Below are 25,767 nucleotides of genomic sequence, written 5' to 3' on the forward strand. Positions count from 1 at the left end.
CCAGGCAGATTTCTCCCTTAGAATCTTTGCAGTGGCTCTTTCTTCTGCCAGGAATGCTCTTGTCCCAAATATGCACATGGATAACTCCCACACCTCCTTCAAGCCTTTTACGCAAATATCACCTTTTCTCAGAGGCCTATATGTCCCTTGTATTTGAAGCTGAAATCTTTCCTTCTTTCCTCTGCAGTTTCAATCTGCCTTGTCCTTCTCTAGTTGTTTTTTTTTCCTTTTTCACTGTCGTTATCAACTTCTAAGATATTTATTATGTTTGTGGTTCATTTTCTGTCTCTTCCTACTAAATGAAAGCCCCTTGAGAGCAGGGATTTTTATTTTGTTCACTGATGTAACAGAAGTTTCTTGAACAGTACCTGGCACCTTGTAGGCACTCAAGATATAGTTGTTGAATGAACTAACGAATCCCCAAAGCAAAGTAAAAACATGAAGCCTAGGGATTAAATGAGCTCAAAATTTGACTTTCACCTTGGATGTCTACTGAACCCTGAAGACTCTGCAATTCCACTGTGATGGCTGTATGGCAAGGAACAGGAAATAAAATCCAGAACCTGTTGAAGGTAGGGAATTTAATAGGAAATACTCCAAACTGGAATCCCGTGTGCTATACTCTGTACATGAAAGTGAAAGAGAAATAAACCTTACCATTCTAAAAGGGAGAAAAATAAAGCTTGCCTTCATCCATGGCTTCAATCTAAATTTACACTACCTATATGGTGTGAAAAACCTTGGACAGAACATTTAAAGTGCCAAGGTGGCTGGCAGAAATAGACTCAAATCGTTTCCACCCAGGCCTCAAATAACTTACACAGAAAAAGTTCTAAGGAAAATCAGCAACTCATAGTCAAAAGTGACAGCATACAAGGAAACAAGGCACTGGAGGAAAATAAATAGAAAAAATGATCCAGAAAGATTTTGCAATAGTTGAAGTATACACAGAAAAAAAAATTACCGTAGCATGTTTTAAAGAAAAGACATGCTTAAAATTAGCAACAGGGAAAAGAAACTTGAAAAAAAATGATCAAGTAGTTTAAAAATAATTTCTAGAAATGAAAATGTACTGATTAAAATGAAAAAACTCGGACAGATTAAACAGTGTATTAGACACAGCTGAAGTGAATGAGTGAACTAGATCAGAAGGAATTATCTATAATGCAGTTCAGAGATAAAGATTGGAAAATACGTTATGTGGGGCAATGGCAGGAGCAGCTAACACATGAAAGATAGTGTTATGATGGTATGAAAAAATAATGGCTGAAGATTTTCCAGCATTGTTGGAAGATACCAGGAAACCTAACAGGTCCACAGCATGAAAAAGGAAAAGAAATTCTCACCCGGACACAGAAGCTGCAGTATACCAAAGAAAAGAGATCTTAAAAAAATTATTTTAAGTCTAAAAGTAATTTTTTTTAGAAAAGAGAAAGACAAATTATGCATACTCTGAAAAAAATCAATAATTAGACTTATGAGTGACCCTTCAACAGCAAAAATAGATGCCAGAAGATAAACAATATCTTCACTGTTCTGAGAGAGAGAGAAAGAGAAAATAACCAGAATTTGTTGCTTGCTAGAACTATCTTTTTATCAGACTGACAAAAATAGAGAACTTAGGACCCAGATTAGAGGAAATTATAAAGGCTGTGTTTTAAGAAGAAGGAAAATGATAACAAATAAAAGGTCTGAAATTTAAGAGGAGACAATGAGCAAAGATACTGGTAAATATTTAAATAAAATTCAGCAACATCAACAGAATAAAACAAAATATTGTCAAATTTGTTGGGAGACAAATAAACCTGAAGCAAGGTACTTTTATGGTTTACAGATTAGAAGAAGGGTGATCACAGTTGATGCATGAAGGTTTTGTATTTTTCAGTAGAAAGATAATATATTGATAAGCTTTAGAATATATTAAGTATGCATGTTAATATAGCTAGAAAAAAAATAGGCCTGACAGTATAACTTCCAAACAAGTAAAAGAAAAACTTAAAACAAAAGGAAGAAAACCCTTAACCCAAAAGAAGAAAAGAAATCAGGCAGGAAACTGTTAAAGTGGGACAAATGGAAAGCCATAATAAAATAAGTAAAGTTAAGACATTTTAAAAGAAATAATAATATAAATGGGCTAAACTTCTCAGTTAAAAGGGGGGAAATGTCAGAATAAAGAAAGCTCTAACTGAAAGATGGAGAAAGAGATAGTATACAAATACTAATCTAAGCTATTTTAACTATATTAATGTCAGACAAAATAAGGTTTAAACAAAAAAATGTTTCATTGGATTAAGTTTCAATACATAGTGATAAAAGACCCAGAAGACCGAACAATTCTGAACTTGTGTATACTGAATAATGTAGCCTCAAAATATAAAGCAAAAATTGACAGGAATCAAAGCTAAATGCCCAATAGTGTAGGGGGGGTTTAACATACTTTTCTAAGTTAATAATAAATGAAGCAAACAAAGGCTGAGCACAATTAATCTTTTTCTAATGGACATGTATAAAACATGCATATTACTTAACAGAAGACTATGTTCTTTTCATGCAGAAATGGAAAATCTTTGAAAATCAACCATGTGCTAGGTCTTAAAGTAAGCCTCAAGGATTGATATCATATAATCCATATTCTTTGACCACAATGCAGTTATGACAGAAAGATAACTAAAAAAATTCCAGTTGTAGAAATTAAAACATGACAAAACTTTTAGAAACATAGATCTAGACAGAAATTGTAATGGAAATTTGAAAATACTTAAAACCGCACAATAATGGAAATACTAAAATAAAGTTGTGGGTGTAGCTAAAAACCATATTAGAGGAAGATTCATAGCCTAAATTTTTCCATTAGAAAAGAACAAAAGGCTCAATATGAATAAGCTAAGCATGCAAGGAATTAGAAAATTAAGAGTATAAAAAATCCAAAAAAGAGGAAAAAAGAGCATAAATCAATGGTATAGAAAATACTCAATGAAGATGATCAATGAAACAAAGGTTGATTCTTTAAAGAGTCCTATTAAAACTAGACAAGTGTCTGATAAGATTTTTCAAGGAAAAGGAAAAAGAGACATCTCTAAACAATAAAAGGGATGAAAATGAAGATATAACTACTGATACAATAAACAATAAATAAGTGAAAAGAAGAGGTCATGAACTTTAAAGCAATAGTTTTGAAACATATGCAATGTACATATGATGAGAAAATATAATTTATAAAAAATAACACTGATTTAAGAAATAGAAAATGTGAGTAGTGCTTTAACCGCAAAATAAATTGAATCTGTAATTTAAAATTTTCCCACAATGAAAACACTAAGCCTAGATAGCTCTACAGGTGTGTTCTACCTAATGTTCAAAGAAGAGATTATTCTATTTATATACAAATGCCTTCTAGAGAATAGAAGAAAGTATGATTTCTAACTCATGAGACTAACAGTACTGTAATACAAGAAAACAGACAAGGGCTGGAGAAGGAAGGAGAATCATGGGGCAATCTCAGTCTCACTTATAAACACAGATATAAAAATTCTAAACAAAATGTTAGCAAAGCATATCTTGCAATGGAAAGATAATATCAGGTTATATTACCCCAGGAAGGGCAAGGTTGCATAATTGTAGACAATCGATTTTTTGGAAATAACAGATTAGGTAAATTATCCCAACCCTCCCACTACATATAAGGAGACTAGACAAATTGCACTGTGTATACACGCACACACACACACACACACACACACACACCTTCAAAGCATCAAGAGAGCTAACAAGATAGTGAAGAATCACTAGACCAACATCCAGAAAACACTGACCTGCTTTTTCCCCTGGGGGTGGAGAGGTGGGAGTTTGCTGACCACTGAAGAAGCAAGTGAGGGACTGAGAAGTACTTTTCAAAAGTCTTACAAAGCTAGGGCAACTGAAGGTCAGGTCCAGAGCCCACCAAAGTGTGTGTATATGGAGGGATGTGTTGGTAAACTTGTGCTTCGGGTTGGACTGCATCCTAGCGCTAAGGGTGAACAGCAAAGGGACTAGGTCACGTTGCATTTCAACCTGCCTTCAAATTGTCTCAGGCACACAAAATGCAATAAAGTTATCTAGTATTGTTAGCGTCCCCAGGTGCTGGGCAGAAGGAGACATAAATCCTCTCTGAGAAAGATATAATCCTCTCAGGATTCAGATAATTTCTATATTTTCTCAAATTCAATCAGTGGGACGCAATAAAAAATAATCAGGCAAACAAGGAGAAACGGCAACGCGAATTAGAACTGGTATAAACAACAAAATAGAAACAGACCCATAAGAAGTTATTACAAACACATGGAGGAATTATTACTCATCAATGCACAATTTTATTTTATTTTATTTTATTTTTTTTTTTACAATTTATTGATTAAATCATGGGGAAATGTGTTACTAAAAAAGCTGGGGAAAATGGAAAAGTGCATTTAAGAAGAGGAAAGTAAATTTCGGTTTATGGAGGAAGGTTTGCATATTTATAAAATATTTTTTAGGTATATGAATCTTTTCATACCTTTTGGTACTCTTTTCCTATGATGCATTCTTCCCTGCAAGTGTTTTAAAATAGGATCAGGAGCCCACCAGTGTGGGCTGATTGAAGATTTCATCTGCTGGAAATCAGAGAATTAGGCCTAATAAAACTCTGGGTGACCCCTCCAGCAACAACCCCAAAGAAAAGCATAGATAATAAAGCTAAATGCTTTGAAAAGGATCTAGATCGGCAGGGCGTACTACAGTGTTCTTTATTCTTTATGCGTGTTATTGCTGAATCAGCCTCACCAATAACTCGACAAATGGGATTGCTTAATGATGAGTGTACTATAGGGTTGGAGTAGAGGAGAAAGATTTGCTATTTTCAGTGGCACTTTATAAGAGAGATGTAAGGCACATTTAAATTGTAAAAAATAAACAGGGTTATTTTTTATAAGACATAGAAACATTTGTTTTAGAGTTCTAACTAAAGTCTTCTGGACACTTTTTCTGTTTCTACAGAACCAACATGTTGATTACGTAGACGTTGGCGGGGCTTATGTGGGACCAACGCAGAACAGGATCTTACGGTTATCTAAGGAACTGGGTTTAGAAACTTACAAAGTGAACGTAAATGAGCGTCTTGTTCAATATGTCAAGGTAAGCCTGATGTTTTACTCAACTGACCAATAGGGGAGCATTTTATTTGGGAAAGCATTTGGTTTTGTTTTTAAGAACAAGAAGAAAAGAAAGGCAGAGTACTGGGGGAGGCACCAGAAATAGACACACACACACACACACACACACACACACACACACACACACACACACACACACACACACACACAGAGCCCAGGCAGCCCCTGAGGCACCTATGAGGCAGTTCTAAGGCCCCAAGGAACACAGCAGTTTGAGGCCACTTCTTAAGACTTTGAATGGGTCATTCATCCTCATCCTTTGCATCCATTTCTTTGCACACTTTGGTAATTTTCTCTGCACCTAGCCATGACTCTTGGGAAGTCTAGCTCAGTTGTGCAGTTTCCTACTATTTAAACAAGAGATTGTTTAAACTCTAAGTTCTGATATCCACTCAAGAAACAGCAGCTGTTGCCCGTGTTATTCTTTCTTACTGAAGCCAAACGTGGAGCAGCTGGAGTCTGGAAATGTGCCTTGAGAAATCAAGTTTCCGATCTGACATTGTAGCCCATTTCCTGGAACTAGAGTCGTCAGGACTGGGGTTATTTACTCATTCTAATGCCAGGATTCCCACACCAGTAACCACATCACTTCTCAACAGACACATTTAAGCCTCCACTCCACCCCAGCAATCATGTGGGTCTGGCATCTTCAGGGCCTTTCAGAGCAGGGAATGAAGGATACTTGAAGTATATGCACACCGATGTGCAATCAGGGAGGTCAGGAATCTTGGGAAACTCTGATAGCTGGTCTGGGTTGGATTGGGATGCTTGGGAGAGTCTGGCAGTGAGATACGTGAAAAAACAAACCAGCAGCCTTTAGAAAAACGAGGTCCAGAGGTCAAGGGAGAAATGAAGAAACTACAAAAGAATTATACAAAGTGTTTATGAATGCTGGCTTCAATAGGCCATGATCGAGAAGGAAAAACTCCTTTGCTTCCCCACTTTGTCATCTCTGCACGGCATGTTGTTTACCCGGACTAGTAAGTGATAACAAAGGTAAGAGTAATAGCAACTAACCTTTATGGAGCACTTTTACCTGTATTATCATATTTAATGTAGGGAGAGAAACCAAATCCTTTGCACTCAACTGCTAATTAAACAGTCGTATAAATTCACTGTCTAGTCCAACTGGGAAGCATATGAGTCTGATGATTATCCTGGAATCTGAGCAAACTTATGCTCTACTTTACAGAGGAGAAAACTGAGGTTCAGTGAGGTAAAGTGACTTGAACAAAGGTATAAAACTAGTAATGGTCTGCCTACCCCCCCTGAGCATATGCTCTTCATGAATTTTAGGATTTACTTACAAATAAGCACATATTTAAGATGCTAAACACTGTTCTTTTCATTTAAGACAATCTCAGCTAATAAAAAGATGGAGAATAGAAATACTATTAGGGAATTCCCTGGCGGTCCAGTGGTTAGGACTTGGTGGTTTCACTGCCGTGGCCCAGGTTGGATCCCTGGTTGCAGAACTAAAATCCCGCAAGCCGCGCAGCACAGCAAATAAATAAATACTTACCATTAAACCGTCCTCTCACATACTTTACCCTGCCAAGGAACACATATTTTCACCCAAGGTAGATAGCAAAGTTAAGGTAAAAAACTAGTGCATCAGTTAGAGGTTAATTTATTTTATCTGAATAAGTGCCTTTCTGCTAGTGTTTCTAATAAATCATATCATTTCTGCAATGAGAAATACTCAGGGTAGTGGATGTTTTTATAATGACCAGGAAACTAGAAAGTGAGGAGGCCAGATTAGGGAAAAAGCAGAAAGATATTCATCTAACTATTCCAGGTAAGACTGATAATAAACTGTATAGCAAAAAATAATTCCACTTATTTAAGAATATATCAACTCTCACTGTTCTGTTCGCTTCTAGGGAAAAAATGGACTTTTCCCCCCCGACATGATAGTAGATCGGGTTAATAATGCAAATTGTCTTTGTGACACTTTCTGCATCAGCTCTCGTGACAACCCCAGCTTCTGTAATCTAATACAGTGTATTCTTTTCTGTAAATAACACTGAAATGAAGTGGGTGAATCACTGGAAGATTGCCACTGTCTAGTTACACCAAGCCATATTCTTTATGATCCAGATTGCTTCAGCTCTTAAATTTTCCTGATGTACAGCCTTAAAGAATGCCTCCATTGTTTCTTCTGTCAGCAGACTGTAGTGCATCCAGTTTCAACCTACTCTAGGATGACTTTTAGTGTTCACCAGAGAACTATTCTTGACCTTTGCTAGATTGTGTTTACAGTGCAAGTTTTGACATGACTATGTGGAGTTCCAAGCCTGAGCCTCAGAAGCACTGGGGACAGATGTTAGGTGGTAGTTTCCAACCTGTCCCTTCCCCCAGAGACTAAGTCTATCTGCTTTATTTTTAGAAGGTTCATATGGTTATGCTAAATTCATTCACTGTTTCAGTAAGTCGTTACTGGACAATCAACTCTGTACCAGATATTGTTGTAGGCTGGAAATACAGTGGTGGATACATGATCCAAGTTTCTGCTCACATGGAGCTTGCCATCTCAAGGGAGGAGATAAGTAAATAAATAATATTCGCTAACATTTCTGCCTTTAACCTTCATGGATCTTGTGAATAGAATCTCTATTCTAATTCTGGTTTAGTAGATCCTGATTCTCATGTAATAGGGTTCTTGACTGGTTCCTACGGTGAGCAGGTTTTATGAATGTTGTGAATTCAATACAGCTTTATTTCGGAGACTACATCTGATTTGTGAAATTAATATAAATTAATCATATCTTTAACCTAAAAGGTGGCTTTGAAGTGGTGTCAGCTAGATATGTTTAAAATGTTCTCTATGGATTCTTTTCTTTTGGAAGGTGTAAAGGAAGCAGGTGGACTTGAATGCCTCTTGGATCGATTGATTGATTACTTGCATTAGTAAAGAAGATGCACCATCATTACGATCGTTTTATGAGTTAGTTTCATTGAGTTGTGGAGACTGTTAAATTTAGCAGTGCCAGGTCTTGGAGAAGAAGAAAGAAACACTTGATTCCGCTTTTTTTTTTTTTTCTTTCCATGGGTTCCTCCAGATCATAATAATGCAAGTAGGGTGTCAAGAGGGAGAACACTGCCAGAGATGGAGCAAGGCATTTTGCAGGAACTACTTTAAAGGAGATACTGACATTTTCATGCATTCTCACTTTCTCCCTGCTTTTCACATCCTCTCTAAATAAAAATCAAGACTATAAATATAGACCACACATTTGTTTTTAGAGAACGGTGTGATAAAGATTTATTTAAAACAACATAGGCTTTCCTGATAGTAACAGCTTAGCAAGCAATTTTTCCGAGTATTGGTTCTGTTCTTCCCACAGCCATTTACTCCATGTTTCTATGCCAACGACTGAAACCACAGGCTTTTCAGAACGTGTGTGTTCTGGAATACTAAGTAATTTTTTTTGTTGTTGCTAAGAGGTGAACTTTGTTTTAGCCAGTAGGCTGTATTGAAAGCAGAGGATGTATTTTTTATCAGTTTGTCTTAATGCTTGCCAGATATAACTGCGTCTTTGACCTCTTGCTTCTAATCGGGTGTTTCCTTTGGATTGGGGACAATATATTTTTAAGCTGCTTTTAACACCTTTCCATACCAACTCATAGAACTCTTTTCTTTTGTCAAAGAAAATTATACTTTCACTTTCAACCCGTCTCAGTAGGAAACTCAAGAAGCCAAAGGTGTTAGGCTCTTGTAGGGATGTTGATTGTCGTGTCTTTCTTTTAATCACCTAAATTCATCCCTCCTCGCTCTATGCATTGGTGTTGTCTTCCATCTGTAATGTGCCTATACCTGTGTTACCTCATTTGAGCTTCCCAATGATCCTTTGAGGTAATAAGCATTATTTCTCCCATCTTACAAATGAGAAAACTGAGTCTCAGAGAGATCAGGAGCCAACGTGAGGCTTTCCATCTCTTGAGCCCAGGTTCTGTGAGTTACATCACATTGTTCCTTATTCTGTGAGCAGAGTTAACTTGTGAACCCCTTTAATAAACTGCTCCAAGATATGACAAAAATCACCTTACCCCAACAGGCTTTGGAGTCCTAAGATGCCACTTTGGCTGTAAGGGCTCCTGTGGACTCCAGCGGTTGGAGGGGAGTGGGTGTGCCTAGGAGTCATATGTGGTACTGTTCACCAGAGTGGCCTCTTCTCTTGTATCCTGAGCCATAGATCTGGTCCCCCTCTGGGCTTCAGTGAGCACTTGACTCCTGAGAAACCCCGAGGCCAGCCCAGTTAGGCTCAGCAGGCTGAAGAAGACGGATTCTATTACTGTGTTAAAATACTAAGGCTAGAGGTCTGGGGCATGGCTTGGAATTGTTGGCTGTATATTCTTTTTCATAAGTGACTTATGTAAACTTAATAATCAAAGTATGATCTAGATAAGAGTATTTTATTTTATGCCATTATATTCTGCCTGGTTTAAAAAAGAAAAAAGAGGATTTAAAGTAATTTGTGTAAGTCAGAGTAGAAGATGAAGAAAGACAATTAGGTAAGGACAGCCAAGTGGTAATGGGCCTGTGTTCATGATAAAAAATTCTTTGTTGATCATAGAAATGAAGTAATACAAAAGGGATTTTTTTCCTCTAAACTATAATTATACCTAGGATTTTAAAAGCAGAGAGACTCAAAATGTTTACATATTTTCACTCTAATCTATCAAGTATTCAGTATAAAGATATATAGACATAGCTTGTAAAAAACAGTTGCTAGTAACTTCCATTCTTTTTTTCCTCTCCATTTTTAAAAGACTTCATTTACTTCCTGTGGATCATAGGAAAGCTTAATGACGAATTACTCTTAAAGCCTTGTACTGTTTAGAAAGCTAGGTCAGCATTAGCCATTTTCTCTCAAAGGCTCCTTTCTTTTTCCTATAAACTTTCAGGAGTAAATCTCAGATTTAGTTTCTAGAGAATGAAGTTTCTACTCAGTTGAAGTGACAGCCCTATATATAGCAAAGTCAGGTTAATGATTCAATTTTCCCCTTTCATTTGTTTTTTTTTTTAAATTGTGATAAAATAGACATAAAAGTTACCATCTTAACCATACTTAGTGGACAATTCAGCGACATTAAGTACATTCATATTGTTGTGCTACCATCCACAGAATGCTTTTCATCTTCCTTTCATTCATTTTTAATAGGAAGTAATTTACTACAGAAGGCATTTTCTAGCCATTCATTGAGAAGTAGTCTAAAGTCACCCTCCTGCCTTGGACTGGCCATCACTGGCAGCATAGAAAGGGGATTAGGTCAGACACAAAGCATTTCTCTCACTGAGGCTGTGGAACTTTTCGATCACCTCCTCAAGTGGGGCCCTAGCATTTTGGTTAATGGCTAAAAGAACCTTGTGAATAGAATGAAACATAAAAGCAGCTTCCTCAAGAGAAACTGCTCTAGTCTCTGTGATTACACAACTCCTAGAGGTTCTGACCTTTCAGGTTAGAATGTAGTTGCCAGTTTGAGGTTCATATCTCCCCCAGCCTCCCCCGTCCTTGCTTTCTACTTCCTCCCTCTGTAGCCCCTACTCCCACCTCAGAGCACACACCCAAATACCCCAACCAAAAGGCTTAATCATAAACTTTTGCAGAGTAGCCTTCTAATAGTTGAAACCTTTAAAAACGCCCTAATGTCCTATGAATCTGTTACCAAACACAAGTTCCAGGGCCCAATGCACGGTGAGGCCAAACAAACTGAAACGTCGGAGTTTGGGGCAGAGAAAGGTTGATGGCAGGGCCAAACAAGGAGAACGGTGGCTCATGCTCAAAAATCCCGAACTCCCCAATGGTTTTCGGGTAGAAGCTTTTATAGGCAAAGTTTAGAGTGAGGGCTGCAGGGTGTGTGACTTCCTCCTGATTGGTGGGTGGTGAGGTAACAGGGCGGTGCTCCAGGAATCTTGTGCTCAGCCTGAAACTACCATCCTCCACCTGGGTGGGGACCTTAGTTCCTGCAGAAGCACTCAAAGATATTGTTATGTATATTCCTTGAGCAGGAACCAGGACCCTGCTTTCATCGCTGCACTATTGTTTCTTTTTTTTTTAACATATATATAATTTATTTATTCATTTATTTTATTTTTGGCTGCGTTGGGTCTTTGTTGCTGCATGCGGGCTTTCTCTAGTTGCAGCATGCGGGGGCTACTCTTCGTTGTGGTGCGCAGTCTTCTCATTGCGGTGGCTTCTCTTGTTGTGGAGCACGGGCTCTAGGTGCACAGGCTTCAGTAGTTGTGGCACACAGGCTCAGTAGTTGTGGCTCGCGGGCTCTAGAGCACAGGCTCAGTATGCACTATTGTTTCTTGACTGCTCCTCCTTTGTTTCTGCATCCCCCTTCCTTCCCTCATTAGCAACTGTTTGAATCTGCCCTTTGGAACTTAGGGAAGGTCTAGGAGGCTGAATGAAGCCTATTTCCTATGAAGTAGAAATGGGTCCATGGAAAGGATCTGTTACAGGGAGGACCCCCACAGGGTCCTGCTCAGTTTCAAATCCCATATCTTGTCCATTCTGGGCCTCCTGAAGAAGGAAAGTCCTCTTGTCCCACTGACCCTGCCAGAAAGTCTTTCCTGTCATTGCCCTGTCCTGCCACTTAACAAGATCGATGCTACTATATAGCCTTCTGTCTCAGGTGTGGACGCCAAGCTTTTTCACTTGTGTATCAAACTCAATGAACGAATACCTTTTGAAAACCTAGTGGATCTCAGAGTTTTAGTAAGTGACAGTTATTCTTACTTTAGAGATAGGAGAAAGTTGTAAGAATGCAAGTATTTTGTTCAAGGCCCTACAGAAGTGAGTGAGAAAAGAGAGACAGACAGACAGACGACAGACAGATGTGAAAGCCTAGTTGATAATTAACCTTAGCAGACACAGAACTTGGAACTGAAAAGAGACAAATAATGGAAATAATGTTGATACTTTATATCTGAACAGCCCAGTATTGTTTTCATAGCACTTCATTTTATTTTTTGCCTTGTGCTTGGGTTTAGTGCAACTAGAAGAAGAAAATTCTAGGTGGAATCACAGAAAATTTGAGTGTTAATTATAGTTAAATGTAATCAACACTTTGATCCCAAAAGCTGTTGAACTGGGTCCTTTTCATTTAAAAGACTTTGCTCATATCAGGTTTTTCACACAAAGAAAATAATTACCGAACTATTAGTCCATTTGCTTTCATTCCCATAGCTCTCATGTAATTTGTCAGACTCAAACGATACACAGTGAACCTCAGGCTGAGATTTAATTTTGTGTGTTTGCCAAAGTACCCAGTGGCCTAGTTTCCACAGCCATATCCAACAGATAAATGTCTCTGAAAAAAACATCAGGCTTTAGACACATGGGAGGAAATCACTACTGGCTCGTACTTCCTGACCAGCAGCGGGTGATAAAAGGAAACCCTGAGACACAGACATGGGTGCAGTCACTCGCTAATCTACATAATTATTTGGGCACCCACCCAAGAAGTCCTGAGTATCTGTGACTTTCCCCCAATCTGTAGCGTATTAAAAAATACTTTTCTGATGTCCAAATGTTGGGAAGATTGTGCTAAGAATCTTATGGTCCACCCTCCCTCCCAGCGCAAGCCCTTATCACATCTCTACCATCGTGATCGCATGAGCCATCACTGAGGTAACTCCATCCAGTAGAGGGGCAGGGCTGCATCTACCCGGTCACTGGGATACACAAAGTGAATGCTCTCAGTTAACAGCCTCTCTGGCAAGAATTTCTGCTTTGCCCTGGACCCTCTCCACCTGCTCTGATGTACTTTTCCTCTGTACTGCCCTGTTCCAAGGGGGCAGAGCCCAGACCTGAGACTCAGCACAAAGCACTTGCAGTTTTAGCTAGATGTACAAGTGATTTTGTTGCAGGAAGGGGGACCCCTTCCAGGGCCCGAGAGTGAGCTCTTGTCTAACACTCGGAAATGAATTGTCCAAGGAGACACACGTGCTGACAAAGCAAGAGACTTTATTGGGAAGGGGCTCCTGGAAGGAGAGCAGCAGGGTAAGGGAACCCAGGAGAACTGCTCTGCCACGTGGCTCGCAGTCTCGGGTTTTATGGTAATGGGGTTAGCTTCCGGTTGTCTCTGGCTAATCATTCTGACTCAGGGTCCTTCCTGGTGGCGCGTGCATCGCTCAGCCAAGATGGATTCCAGCGAGAAGGATTCTGGGAAGATGGTAGACCATGCGGACTGGCATTTCCTCTCTCCTTTTGACCTTTCCCGAATTCTTCTAGTTGGTGGTAGCTTGTTAGTTCTGCATTCCTTACCAGGACCTCCTGCTGTAAGATAACTCATGCAAGTGGTTACTATGGTGCCTGGCCAGGGCGGGCGGTTTCGGTCAGTGGTTCCCCTAACAACTTCATTTGATTTCTGCTATTTGACTCAGTATTGTGGGATGGTGTACCCTTTTGTGCAGGAGAGGTATGTGTGAGAATTTACTCCTATTTGTAGCATTTGGAAAATATTCTGGTTATTGTAGGTCTTCTTTCTAACCCATGTTTTCCTGTGTTCTCTCAGGCCCCTACCAGTGCTAGCCAGAATATGAAGAAAGCATGCCTAAGGGAATATTTTCCAAGCAATATTAATCCCAAAAGTGCTTTGCAAAAGAGGAGGTTTGTTGGTCAGATAAATTTTGGAAGTGCTCCATATTCTAACCCTATCTTTGAGAGCCAAGATGTCCATTAGCAAATTAGGAGTCTTATGAGGACCAGCAATTAAAAAAAAAAGCTGTTTAACTATAAACCAGGATTCCCCAGATTTATGACCATGGAACTCATTTTCATATAGCACCCAGAAAGATCAGAGTGAGAAATGCAAACATAGAAAATGGTTTTAGGGATTTAGGTTCCCTAAGAAAGTGAGTCTCCCATCTTTCTCTTCCCTTCACACCTTACACATAGTGCATTCTAGTAAATTTGATGGTAATATTGATTATGGCTATTTTAGAAAAGGTATGCCTGTGAATTGATAAGGAAAAATCAGTGCAAAATTGGCATTCATTCGAAGGTCTTGTCTGAGGCGGGAAAAGAGGGGGTCATTTGTGTAGAAAGAGAGTGGACTCTTTCTGGGGCCTGGGGGAACTAGATGTGATACGAGATGGGCTATAAAAAAGCAAGAATTCCACTCTTCTTCTTATTCCTTCATTTAATAAGCATTTCTTAGAACCTTGGTATTTACAAGGCAGTGTAGGAAATGAGGCGTAGTCCTTCTCAGGTGTGTTGAGACTAGTCCAGAAGGCAAGACATGTACTTAATTCCGTTTAATACATTGTAGAAAACGGCAAAGTGCCATGAGCAATGAACAAAGTGCTCTAGTGCATCAGAGGAAGCTGAAGTGGTTTCCGACGTAGGCAGCGAGGTGAGATCTTTGGGACCATGTCTCTCTCAGATCAATATTCACTCATGCCTACAACCTCCAGGCCTAGAAGCACATCCTAATAGGCTCTCGATGGAGGATCCAGCTCAGTGGCACTGCAGGTCCAATCTTTCTAACATGGAGACTGAGGCACAGAGGTAGGGGCCGGGGGAGCCTGAACCAAAAGCATGGAGACATGAACTCTGCCTCTGCCAGGTACCAGCTGGGTTTAAACAAATTATACACACACACACACACACACAGGCATACCTCAGAGATATTGCGGGTTCGGTTCTAGACCACCTCAACAAAGTGAATATCACAATAAAGTGAGCCACACAAATTTGCTTCCCAGTGCATATAAGAGTTATGTTTACACTATACTGTAGTCTATTAAGTGTGCAAGAACATTATGTATAAAAAAAAGTACGTACTTTAATTTAAAAATATTTTTTTGCTAAAAAGTGCTAACCATCATCTGACAACACAGGATTGCCATAAACCTTCAATTTGTAAAAAACAAAACAAAAAAAAAAACACACAGCATCTGTGAAGTGCAGTAAAGTGAAGCATAATAAAACAAAGGTATGCCTACTGTACACCTACATATATATTAAAAACTTAATACATATATAATGTGGACCTCTGAATATCTTCAAAGACATAGTGAACTTGCTAAATTTATCAAAAGCTGTCCAAATGTACCACCCTGTGATGCATCTCACTTATTATGATCACAAGATTTTACCTTGGAGCAGTAAAAAGCAAGAGAAATCAGACATGGAATCCAGGCATAGTAAAATCAAAAATGTAAGGAAGAAGAGTAAATGATTTTTTAAGAAAAAGATTCAAGAGGAAATAAATATTAATGAAGAAAATGGACAACCATAACAGAAATATCATTTCCTTTAGTCTTTTTTTTTTAAGTTTTTAAAAAAAATTTATTTATTTATTTGGCTGCGCTGTGTCTTAGTTGCGGCATGTGGGCTCCTTTAGTTGCGGCATGTGGGCTCCGTTAGTTGCGGCATGTGGGCTCTGTTAGTTGCAGCATGCAGGCTGTAGTCCCCTGACCAGGGACTGAACCCGGGCCCCCTGCATTGGGAGTGCGGTGTCTTAACCACTGGACCATCAGGGAAGTCCCCATTTCCTTTAGTCTTTTTTGAAGTTTAATAAAGATAAGGATTAAAAAGAAATGGCGTAGGTATTTTTATTTTTACTTTTCTTCATTCAAATAATTTGACAACATGCATAGCTAAATGAATAAGAGGAATTCTATACAAACACTATAACGTGATAAGACCCAAGCTTTAGTGAACATTAGGATTACCTGGGATTTGTTAAAAACAGAGATTGCCTGGCCACACACCCCTAATTTAGTAGGCCTGGCGGCAGGATCCCTATACCCTGCACCCTGAGTTATTCCGAGGCAACTTCTGCTACAAATCCAGGAATCTTGCAAATGGAAAGGGTTGGATTCCAGAAAAGTTAGTGATACTCACTCACATTTATATGTTACTCTACAGCAGGGTTTCTCAACCAGGGCACTATTGACTTTTGGAACTGGATAATTCTTTGTCGTAATGGGGCCGTCCTGTGCATTGTAGGATATCTAGCAGCATCCCCCATCCAGTTGTGACAACCCAAACTTTCTCCAGGCATTGCCAAATGGGAGCAAAATCACTCCTGGTTGAGAACCACTACTCTACTGGGACCAAAGCCCCTTCATTCTCACTAGAGATAGTGATACTGATCTTTCTAGATCAAATCTGGTAACAGTGAAGAGTACCTTTCCCTAAAAACTCTAGGTCCCCAAAGAAAAAGCTCTCAAAAGGGTCTGTCCACCTATCCTCTAATGTCTCAGCTATTCCACTCAAGTACTAGACACATCAAACACCAATATCAACTTATGTAGACTTCGGTATAAGACACATTTCCCCCCAGACTCTCTATAGGAGTGTATATCACTCAGAATATCCGAGGGATCTCAATATAGCACTTTACCAACCTCCAGATATAGCGCCTGAAGACAGTGTTATAGGAGGGAAGGGAATAAATGCCAATAAAGGGTTAATGAGTTGTTAGAGCTGTGGGCAACTGAGGCTCGATTCCCCCTAGTTCTCCCTGAGGAACTGTGTGGAATGTGCCAAAGAATTGCCCCATGAAGAACAGAGAAGCTGAGATAATTTATCCATGTCCCTCACTGGCTGGGGTTGCCCTTGTGTCCCATGTTGAATGCTGACCATTGGGCATCTGCTGCAGAGTAAGCTTTAGTAATCAGGTGCAAGATGATCCATCCTTAGGATAATCAGTCAAAGTTCAGTGAGATAAGCAAAACTATTAAAGGATTTATTATGGGGATTTGGCCTTACCTAATTGTGGGAGTCTTTGTAAGGCTCTTGTCTTTGCATCTGATGCTGGAGCTTGAAGGGCAGGCAGTCAGGAAGGGAAGATAGATGTATGATGGAGGAAAGCAAGAACAAGCTGGAACCCACAAGCATGAGCTGGAGTCCAGATCAGTCTTTGTTGCCTCTGATCTTGACACTGTGATGTCTTGCAGAAGCCAGGACCCTTCATCATAGAGCTAAATACATATACCAGGCCTAGGAGTTGTAGAAGCTGAAGGAAGATCCCAGAAGGGTGGAGTAGTTGCAGGCCCAGACGCTATCTCATGCCATGAAAATCAGCAATAATGTGTGTGAACTACAAAATGAGTGGCTGCTTCACTTTTACTCTCTAAATTTCCCATAAGAATCTCTCTTGTGACCCTAACCGGAAATATATAGGAAAGAAAACTCTGGGAAATCCAGTTCAGCCTGAACAAGTTGACACAGTACAAAGCCATCACACCATCTCTTTCCACTATCACTTGCTCAGTGGGCCCACATACAAAGTGGCCATGGTATCAAGGTCGGAGACAATGTATGGGCTCAACAATATGACCTTCCACTCACCAAGCTAGGTTTGACTTTTGGCTATCATTAGTCATCAGGGAAATGCAAGTCCAAACCACAATGAGATACCACTTTGCGTCCACCAGGATGACTGGAATCAGAAAGACAGACAATAACAAGTGTCGACAAGGATATGGAGAGATTGGAACCTTCATGCATTGCTGGTGGGAATGTAAAAGGGTGGCAGCTGCTTTGCAAAATAGTTTGGCAGTTCTTCAAAATGGGGTAGGAGAGAATGGAGAGTGACTTTTAACGAGTAGGGGTTCCTTCTTGGGGTGATGAAAATGTTCTAAAATTAGCTGTGGTGATGGTTTCACAACTCTGTGAATATACTAAAAAGCATTGCATTGTACACTTCAAATGGATGGATTATAGAGTATGTGAATGATATCTTAATAAAGCTGTTAAAGAAAAACAGCCGCTCATCCTCACAGTGTAATATTTTCATCTTTTTTCTAACTGCCTAGTTCTGAGTTAATGGCATTTGTGAAAGAGGAAAAATATTTTTTTCAATGCCCTCTTTACTTACCCAAGAGCATCCAGAAGAACTCATATTATTTCTATATTAAATGGTTTGTTTGTAATGTCTGTATATACCTAGAGTCCCTTGGGAAAGATGGCATAACAATGCATTTGAAACCTTTTATTCTTGATGTTATGGCATTATTTATACCTGAGTGTAATGGTTCTCTTTTTCCAGGGATGAGATTGCACAACTCAAGTGCCCGTTGTTTTAGCTGTACAAGTCCTAAGAGAGGGGACTGAGCGTAAGATGAAAATCAGGTCATGAACTTAGGAATGTGCTGCTAGACCTTGAAGTTGTGTGAGAGGTAGAGGGAGCAGAGGCATGAAAAATGCAAACCATGAGACTGTGCAAATATAATAATAATAAATCCAGACGATGGATGAGTTCCCCAGGGAAATGGGTGGGCCAAGGGAGGCTGAGGATCAGACCCCGGGAGAGTCAGTAGATGAGAGAAGAAAGGGTCTTGCAAAGAAGAACAGAGGAACCAGATGGCCGCTTGGGAGAACCAATACATTAAGATAGGATACGGGAATTCCCTGGCAGTCCAGTGGTTAGGACTCTGGCACTCTCACTGCAGAGGGCCCAGGTTCAATCCCTGGTCCCTGGGGAACTAAGATCCCACAAGCCTCGTGACATGGCCAAAAAAAAAAGAAAAAAAGATAGGATAGATGTTTCCATGTCGATTATGATGGCTTTTTCTGGGTAAAGTAGCACTATGTATAATGTTTGAAAAGAGTTTGTCTACCTGCATATGGAAGGAGGAAGAAGATGATTTTTTTAACTACTGATACAACACGATCTTATTTAATGGGTCTCTTTTTAGATGATTCCTTTATTTAAAGCATTGTTATGAACTATAGAAAATAAACCACCAAAAGATTTCTCTTACAGGCCTGTCACAAAACAGTGGGACGAGAATGGTGCCAAGGAATTCATATGGGTTGGGCAGACATGTTCCTAAATCAATGCAGAACATATCTGTTTATTTTCAAGATGATTAAAGAAAAATATTTGGCAGCTTTCCTCCCTGGCCTATGATATTCTTTAATACCACTCATTTCCTTTTTTTTTAATGAATTTATTTATTTATTTATTTATTTTTGGCTGCGTTGTGTCTTCGTTGCTGCGCGTGGGCTTTCTCTAGTTGCGGCGAGCGGGGGCTACTTTTCGTTGCGGTGCTCGGGCTTCTCATTGCGGTGGCTTCTCTTGTTGCAGAGCACGGTCTCTAGGCCCACGGGCTTCAGTAGTTGTGGCACGCGGGCTCTAGAGTGCAGGCTCAGTAGTTGTGGCACGTGGGCTTCGTTGCTCCACGGCATGTGGGATCTTCCCGGACCAGGGCTTGAACCTGTGTCCCCTGCATTGGCAGGCGGATTCTTAACCACTGCGCCACCAGGGAAGCCCCAATGCTCATTTCCTTTTGTTTAACTAAACTATAAAAGTACAGAGAGCTGAAATTCTCCAACATGCCAATCGGTAAATGCTACTTGCTGGCTTATCTTATAGGACCAACAATAAAGGATGATGTGGGAGCCACAAACTGTCCTCTATTTTTGAGCTTTATATAAATGGACTCATACTATATGTATTCTTTGACTTGCTTCTTTCACCAACATTTTTTTTTTTTTTGCCACGCTGCTCGCCTTGTGGGATCTTAGTCCCCAACCAGGGATTGAACCTGGGGCCCCGGCAGTGACAGCGCCGAGTCCTAACCACTGGACCACCAGGGAATTCCCGCACCAACATATTTTAAAGATATCAATACATCCATGTTGATTGGTGTTGTTCACAGTTCATTCATTTTCACTGCTCCACAATGGACATTAGTGTGTGTCTTAGTCCGTTTATATAAAGCTCAAAAATAGGCAAAACAAAACAGTGTATCATCTATGTATGTATACAGGGCAGATGGAAGAAAAGAAAAGGAATGGTAAACACAAAATTCACTACAGTGGCTCTGTCTTGGGCAGAGGGAGCTGGACGTGATGGGGAGAAGCACATGGTGTACTTCTAAACTTCTGGTGATATCACGCTTCTCAAATTGGATGGTGTGCACATGGTTGTTCATTTCTATTATTCCTCTTTAAGCTATCTATTTTTATCATATATGGCATATTTCTTAATAAAATGTTAATAACATAAAATAGCTTGCTCAGTACCATCAGTGTGTTAAGAACGCCCTCCCCCGCCCTAATTGGGCGAGCATCCAAGAAATAAAAAAAATTAAATTAAAAAAAAAAACTGTCCTCTCCTGGCAATAGTCTCCCTTTATTATGAACACTGGTAGATTGAAGGTGTGGTTTCTCAAAGGAACTTAAGTATTTGGGGCACAATTCCAGGGACACTGTATTCTACTCGACATCAACTTCTGCTGTGTCAGAGACATTTTAGAGATTAAAGGCCACTTAGTAAGGGTAGGAAGGTTTCATAGTATAGGCACAAAATGGAACTTGACTTTTACCCAAGATTTTTTTTAATTTTAATTTTTCAAGAGCAGTAGCCATGTAGAAGTATTCCAGGAGATCCTGCCTCACACTCTTAGGTCTTAAAGGCATTTCTTGCTGAGAAGTGGTTTAGGATTGCGAAACAGCTGACACTTTTGTGGGGAAACTATAGAATCACATTTAAGATACTGAGAAGGTCTGTTTGCAAGCAGTTCTCACCCAACCAAGAGCCGTCTCCAGGCCCTCCCATTGCCCTACTTTAGAGATTTACACATGCAAAAAGTAGTCTTGAGTTGTTTAGTTTAGACGCAGGCCATGGAGGAAATAAGCCTTCCAGGGGCTTGTGAGAAAGGAAGAGGTACGTGCCTGTTCCCACATACATGCATTTCTTTAGCAAATTTAGATTTTTCTGTGGATTAAGAGTAGAGAAGCCAGGGCTTCCCTGGTGGTGCAGTGGTTAAGAATCCGCCTGCCAATGCAGGGAACACGGGCTTGAGCCCTGGTCCGGGAAGATCCCACATGCCGCGGAGCAACTAAGCCCGTGCTCCACAACTACTGAGCCTGCGCTCTAGAGCCTGCGAGCCACAACTACTGAGCCCATGCGCCTAGAGCCCGTGCTCCTCAACAAGAGAAGCCACCGCAGTGAGAAGCCCGTGCACCTCAACGAAGAGTAGCCCCCGCTCGCCGCAACTAGAGAAAGCCCGCACGCAGCAACAAAGACCCAAAGTAGCCCCCCCCCAAAAAAGAGAAAAGCCAAAAACTGCTAAGAGTGAAACACTCATGAAATCCTTCTATCAACTTGGTGCCTCTGTCAACAGGATAAAAATTAATGTCATGGTGGGCCTTTATGATCTTCTTTTAAAATATTCCATGGCTCCCATTTCTAAAAATGATTGCCAGGCTAGACCCTTCTCTTTCCCTGAACTCTTCACCTCTCCTGCCACCTCCCTTTGTTTATCAAAGCTCAGATCATGGGGTCTTTAGGACCTTGTGTGAAATCATATTCTGGTTGGTATCATCCCGTGAAGAAGTTCATTGGGAATGTGGGACACATTTTGTTGAATTTTATTTATAGTACTTAATGTCCCCAGATGATTAAGCATATTGAAGGTTTTTTTAAGACAATTTTTTTTCAAAGTGAAGATCAGTTTGGTATGAGACTATTACTTGAACATAAGGAACATATAGATTTTTCCCGATTTCAATTAAGGGAAGAATTATAACAAGAACCAACTGTTCTGAAAGCTGCCCGTGATCTATTACTTAACCCAGTCTCTCTCCTCTCCATAGTTATTTTTGTGTCTGCCTGTTTCTCTCAGAACATGCTTCTGCATTTTCCAAAGTTGACCCTGTTACCCCAGAGCTTCTTAGTTTCCTTGTTTATTCCTTAGAAACATAAAAGATGTGTGGAAGATTTATAAGTTTCACATTTCAAAGTTCTCTTTCTTTTAAACAGGAAGTTTAAGATGTCTCTAGGACAAAACTATCTCAACATTCCATCAACCATATAGGAAGCTGGAAATCTCAAGGTTTATAAACAAGGGTTTTGGGAGCAGGAAATTTCTGTCCCACTGTTTTCTAGCTAATATCCCTGGGCTTTAGTTTCCTCATTTATAAAATGGGAATATTAATAGTTCTTGCCTCCAGAGAGTTGGGGTGAGCATTACATGAGATAACGCACATGAAGAGCTTAGGCCAGTACCAGGCATGGAAAAAGATCTCAATAAATGTTAGTAATAATGGCGGTGATGGTGGTAGTGATGATGATAAAGGATTTGGAGTCTTAAAAAGTTATATTGGAGCACTGCAGCATAGCATTTTCAGATAAGAAATCAGGTCACATAATCTGCCAAGGTTATTTGAATTTGCTACTGTGGAAGGGAAAATTACTTCTTTGTCACTTAGTATCTGCCATATATTCTTACTCAGTTGGAGTGTGTGTGTATGAGTGTGCACACATGAATGCAAATGCTCTGATGTCTCATGTCTCTGCCTTGATGGTCAGGAGTTTTGCTTTAGCCCTTTGTAAAAAATCCAGCTCTTAATATTGTTCAGTGCACACAGTAGGCTTTCTACAAATATTGAATATGTTTCTATTTGATACAATCAAAATCTTGTGCAAAATTGTATTAATAGACAATGTTTTCACCTTATGAAGGTTTACAAGATGTTTTAAAGAAAAAGGAATTAAATTAGGAAATAAAGGGAATTCCCTAGCGGTCCAGTGGTTAGGACTCTGTGCTTCCATTGCAGAGGGCACAGGTTCAATCCCTGGTCGGAGAGCTAAGATCCTGCAAGCTGTGCAGTGCGACCAAAAAAAAAAAAAAAAGGAAATAAAGTCTCAGAAACTATCTAGACATGCTCTGTTTTCCTAAGGATTCACCCTCCCCTCACAGTAGCACAGTGCCTGTCACACAACTGAAATGAAGTAAATGGCGGCTAATAATTAGCTGTCTTTGTGTTGGAGGTTTTGGTACCAAGCAATAGAAACCAACTCAGGCTCACAAGAGAGGATTTACTGAAAGGATATCAGAGGGCCCACAAAATCAATGGGAGGCTAAAGGGCCACACTTAAGAATGGGCAGAGACCAAGGAAACTCTAGCAATTTGGGGGCAGGAACCACAACCATGGTCTTTATAGCAGGAAGCATCTGCTCAGCATGCTGCCATGGGGAAGGAGAACCCAGAGTCAACTTTCCTCTGTCCTTGGGTGACCCATTGCAGGGTCAGAGTCCTCTGAGAGTGTGTGATTGGCCAAACTCATATCACAGACTCACAGCCTGGCCGAGGCAGGAGAAAGAATCTAAACCATCACCTTCTGTAATGGGAGATGGTACCCAGGACTGTCCTTTCTACACATCTACTCACAGAGGAGAAGATGCAGTTTCCCAAGAAGAAACCAAAGTGCTTACTAGGAAAGGGGAACAGACGCTGGACAACCCAAAATGGCAAATGCCCATTATTCCATATTTCTAATATTTTGATTCTTGACTTTGGGCATGGTCCATAGTCTAGTCAGTCTTTATTTAGCCTGTGTGAACCTTAAGGCATAGTTTGAGATATTCCACTTCGTTATTCCAGTCCTGTATGTGGTCCAGAGACAGTCCTCCATGTGGTCCAAAGACAGTCCTCCATGTGATCATCCTGCTCTCATCTGAGTGGGAACATCCTTTCAAAGAGATTAGATAGGAACTCAGGAGCTGAGGATATTGTGGCATCAATATGAGCTACCTTTATTTATTTGTTTGTTTGTTTATTCTATGTAAGTAGAAACAAGTTCAAGGCTATTATTTCCTGTAAATTAAAAATGGGTAATATAACACCGGGGAAATCTTGCTAATCTAGTTGAAATTTGGGGCCTGTATAGGTCAAATATATTTACTGTCCATCAAAGGTGATGTTTCTGACACAGTAGAGGATCCTGTTTCCTTGAAAATGGCTCTTAGGCTGGTTGGTTTGGGATTTTTTGAATGTCATCCTAATTTAAGGTATTATCCTTTGCTTTTAAATGTTACAGGGGAGAACTTATCCATTTCGGGGTGCCTTCCCTCCAGTGTGGAATCCCATTGCCTATCTGGATTACAACAATCTGTGGCGGACAATGGATAACATGGGAAAGGAGGTAAAGTGTGTGTGCAGCTTGCACGTGGCCTGTTACTGAAATATCAATAGCAAATGTTTAGTATCCATCCTTCCACAGTGCAGGGAACATTGCTCTGGACGTTGATGCATATCATTTCCAGTGTACCCAACAACTCTGCCAAGCTGGTAGTATTTCTACTTTACAAATGAAGAAAATCAGTGCCAAGGGGTTACATAATTTCCCCAAGACCACACAACAAGGGACAGGATTCGAACCCACATGTCTCTGATACTAATGTGTGTGCCTGTGTTTTCAACCTATGCCACTGAGAATTTATGTGACATATTTTTGCCAGGAGTCCTACTTATAGTGATCTTATCCATATGTCATGCCACTTGAGATAGTAAAGGAGAGAAAGATTTGTTTCCCCAAAGTTTTAAAATGGGTGTTAGCTTTCAATAATAATTATGATGTTGACCATCATAATTACATATTAATTTATACATATATTTATGTATTATTATTATTATTTTGGCAACAGCATTAAGGCATAGAATCCAAAGAGCTATCCATCCCAAACCCACCACTATCTATACATAGAATTCTATGCCAATCACACAGTCCAACATAGACAGAGAAACCAGTTTTCAGAGGTTCTCCTGAGGGCCTCTTGGCAGGGCAGTGGGCAGTAACCATCAGACCTAAATGTGGGCCCTTCTTTCTCTGCAGATTCCAGCTGATGCACCGTGGGAGGCACCACATGCGGAGGAATGGGATAAGATGACCATGAAAGATCTCATCGAAAAAATCTGCTGGACAAAGTAACCTTGACTATTTAAAACATTTTCTTTTATCTTCCCTTCAGATCGTTCCTATCCTATCTTGAACTGCAGTGTTTTTCTTCATAAGTTATAGGAAAAAAGTTAAGAGGAAACTTAATGACCTTTCCATCAGTAGCAACTTTGGGGGCCCTTTAGACACTCAGAGCAGGACTGAACATAAAATGAATCTAAAACGTAAGAAGAAAAGTAGGTGAAGGAAGCTGAACTTTTTTTTAATGAAACGGTTGTGTGCTTTGCAATAAAAGAAGTAATTGTGTTTTCAGATAATATAGAGGTCAGCTACAGAAGCAATTTGGAAAGATATTAAAGTAATTTCATATAAATATAGAAGAACTGGAGGGAAGCTAGTCTATATTAATGAAAGATATAAACTATATGTTTTCACTGAGAATCTGTGTTATTAGCTGAGTTACTTACAGATCATTCAGCCAGCATTTTGGGGCTGCTATGTGAAGGCACAGTATGAAGCACTGAGGAATGGTGGTGAACTTGTTAGGCATGGCCCCTAACCTCATGGAGTTGATATATTTTTAGCAGGAGAGACTGTCATTATACACATATTATATAATTCTAGGAGAGACTGAAACTGGGAACCTGACCTGTCTGATGGCAAAGGACAGATTCCTTGTTGAAGCAATCTTTAAACAGAAACCAAGGAGTTAGTACATCAACTAAGAATGAACCACAGAGGATGGGAAGGGACAGGGAAAGATGGATGGTGTCGGGGCAAGGAATCTTCCAGGAATGCGCCCTAATGGATGTGGAAAACAGGAAAGATAGATGGTGTGAGAGGATGGTATCTTCCATGAATGAGCCATAACAGATGGGGGGAGACAGGAAGGGTGGATGCTGTGGGAATTAAGAATCTTCATGGA

At 40.0% G+C, this 25,767-nt stretch overlaps 1 protein-coding gene and 1 long non-coding RNA gene across 2 annotated transcripts in view; both read left to right on the plus strand.

The window, feature by feature from the left end:
• Window positions 1-25,767, plus strand: part of LOC309621078 (amine oxidase [flavin-containing] A) — a 75,256-nt gene that overhangs the window by 23,707 nt on the left and 25,782 nt on the right. Inside the window, exons 3-5 of the mRNA XM_082378109.1 lie at window positions 5,011-5,148; window positions 23,985-24,089; window positions 24,780-24,871. Of these exons, the coding sequence (XP_082234235.1) occupies window positions 5,011-5,148; window positions 23,985-24,089; window positions 24,780-24,871 (335 nt within the window). The remainder of the gene's footprint in view (window positions 1-5,010; window positions 5,149-23,984; window positions 24,090-24,779; window positions 24,872-25,767) is intronic.
• LOC309621218 lies at window positions 9,948-19,095 on the plus strand. The gene is made up of 2 exons (XR_014239832.1): window positions 9,948-11,413; window positions 11,474-19,095. It is a non-coding gene; the product is annotated as an uncharacterized lncRNA (long non-coding RNA).

This window comes from Balaenoptera borealis (assembly GCF_965194805.1).
Source record: "Balaenoptera borealis genome assembly, chromosome: X".
Lineage (NCBI taxonomy): Eukaryota > Metazoa > Chordata > Mammalia > Artiodactyla > Balaenopteridae > Balaenoptera > Balaenoptera borealis.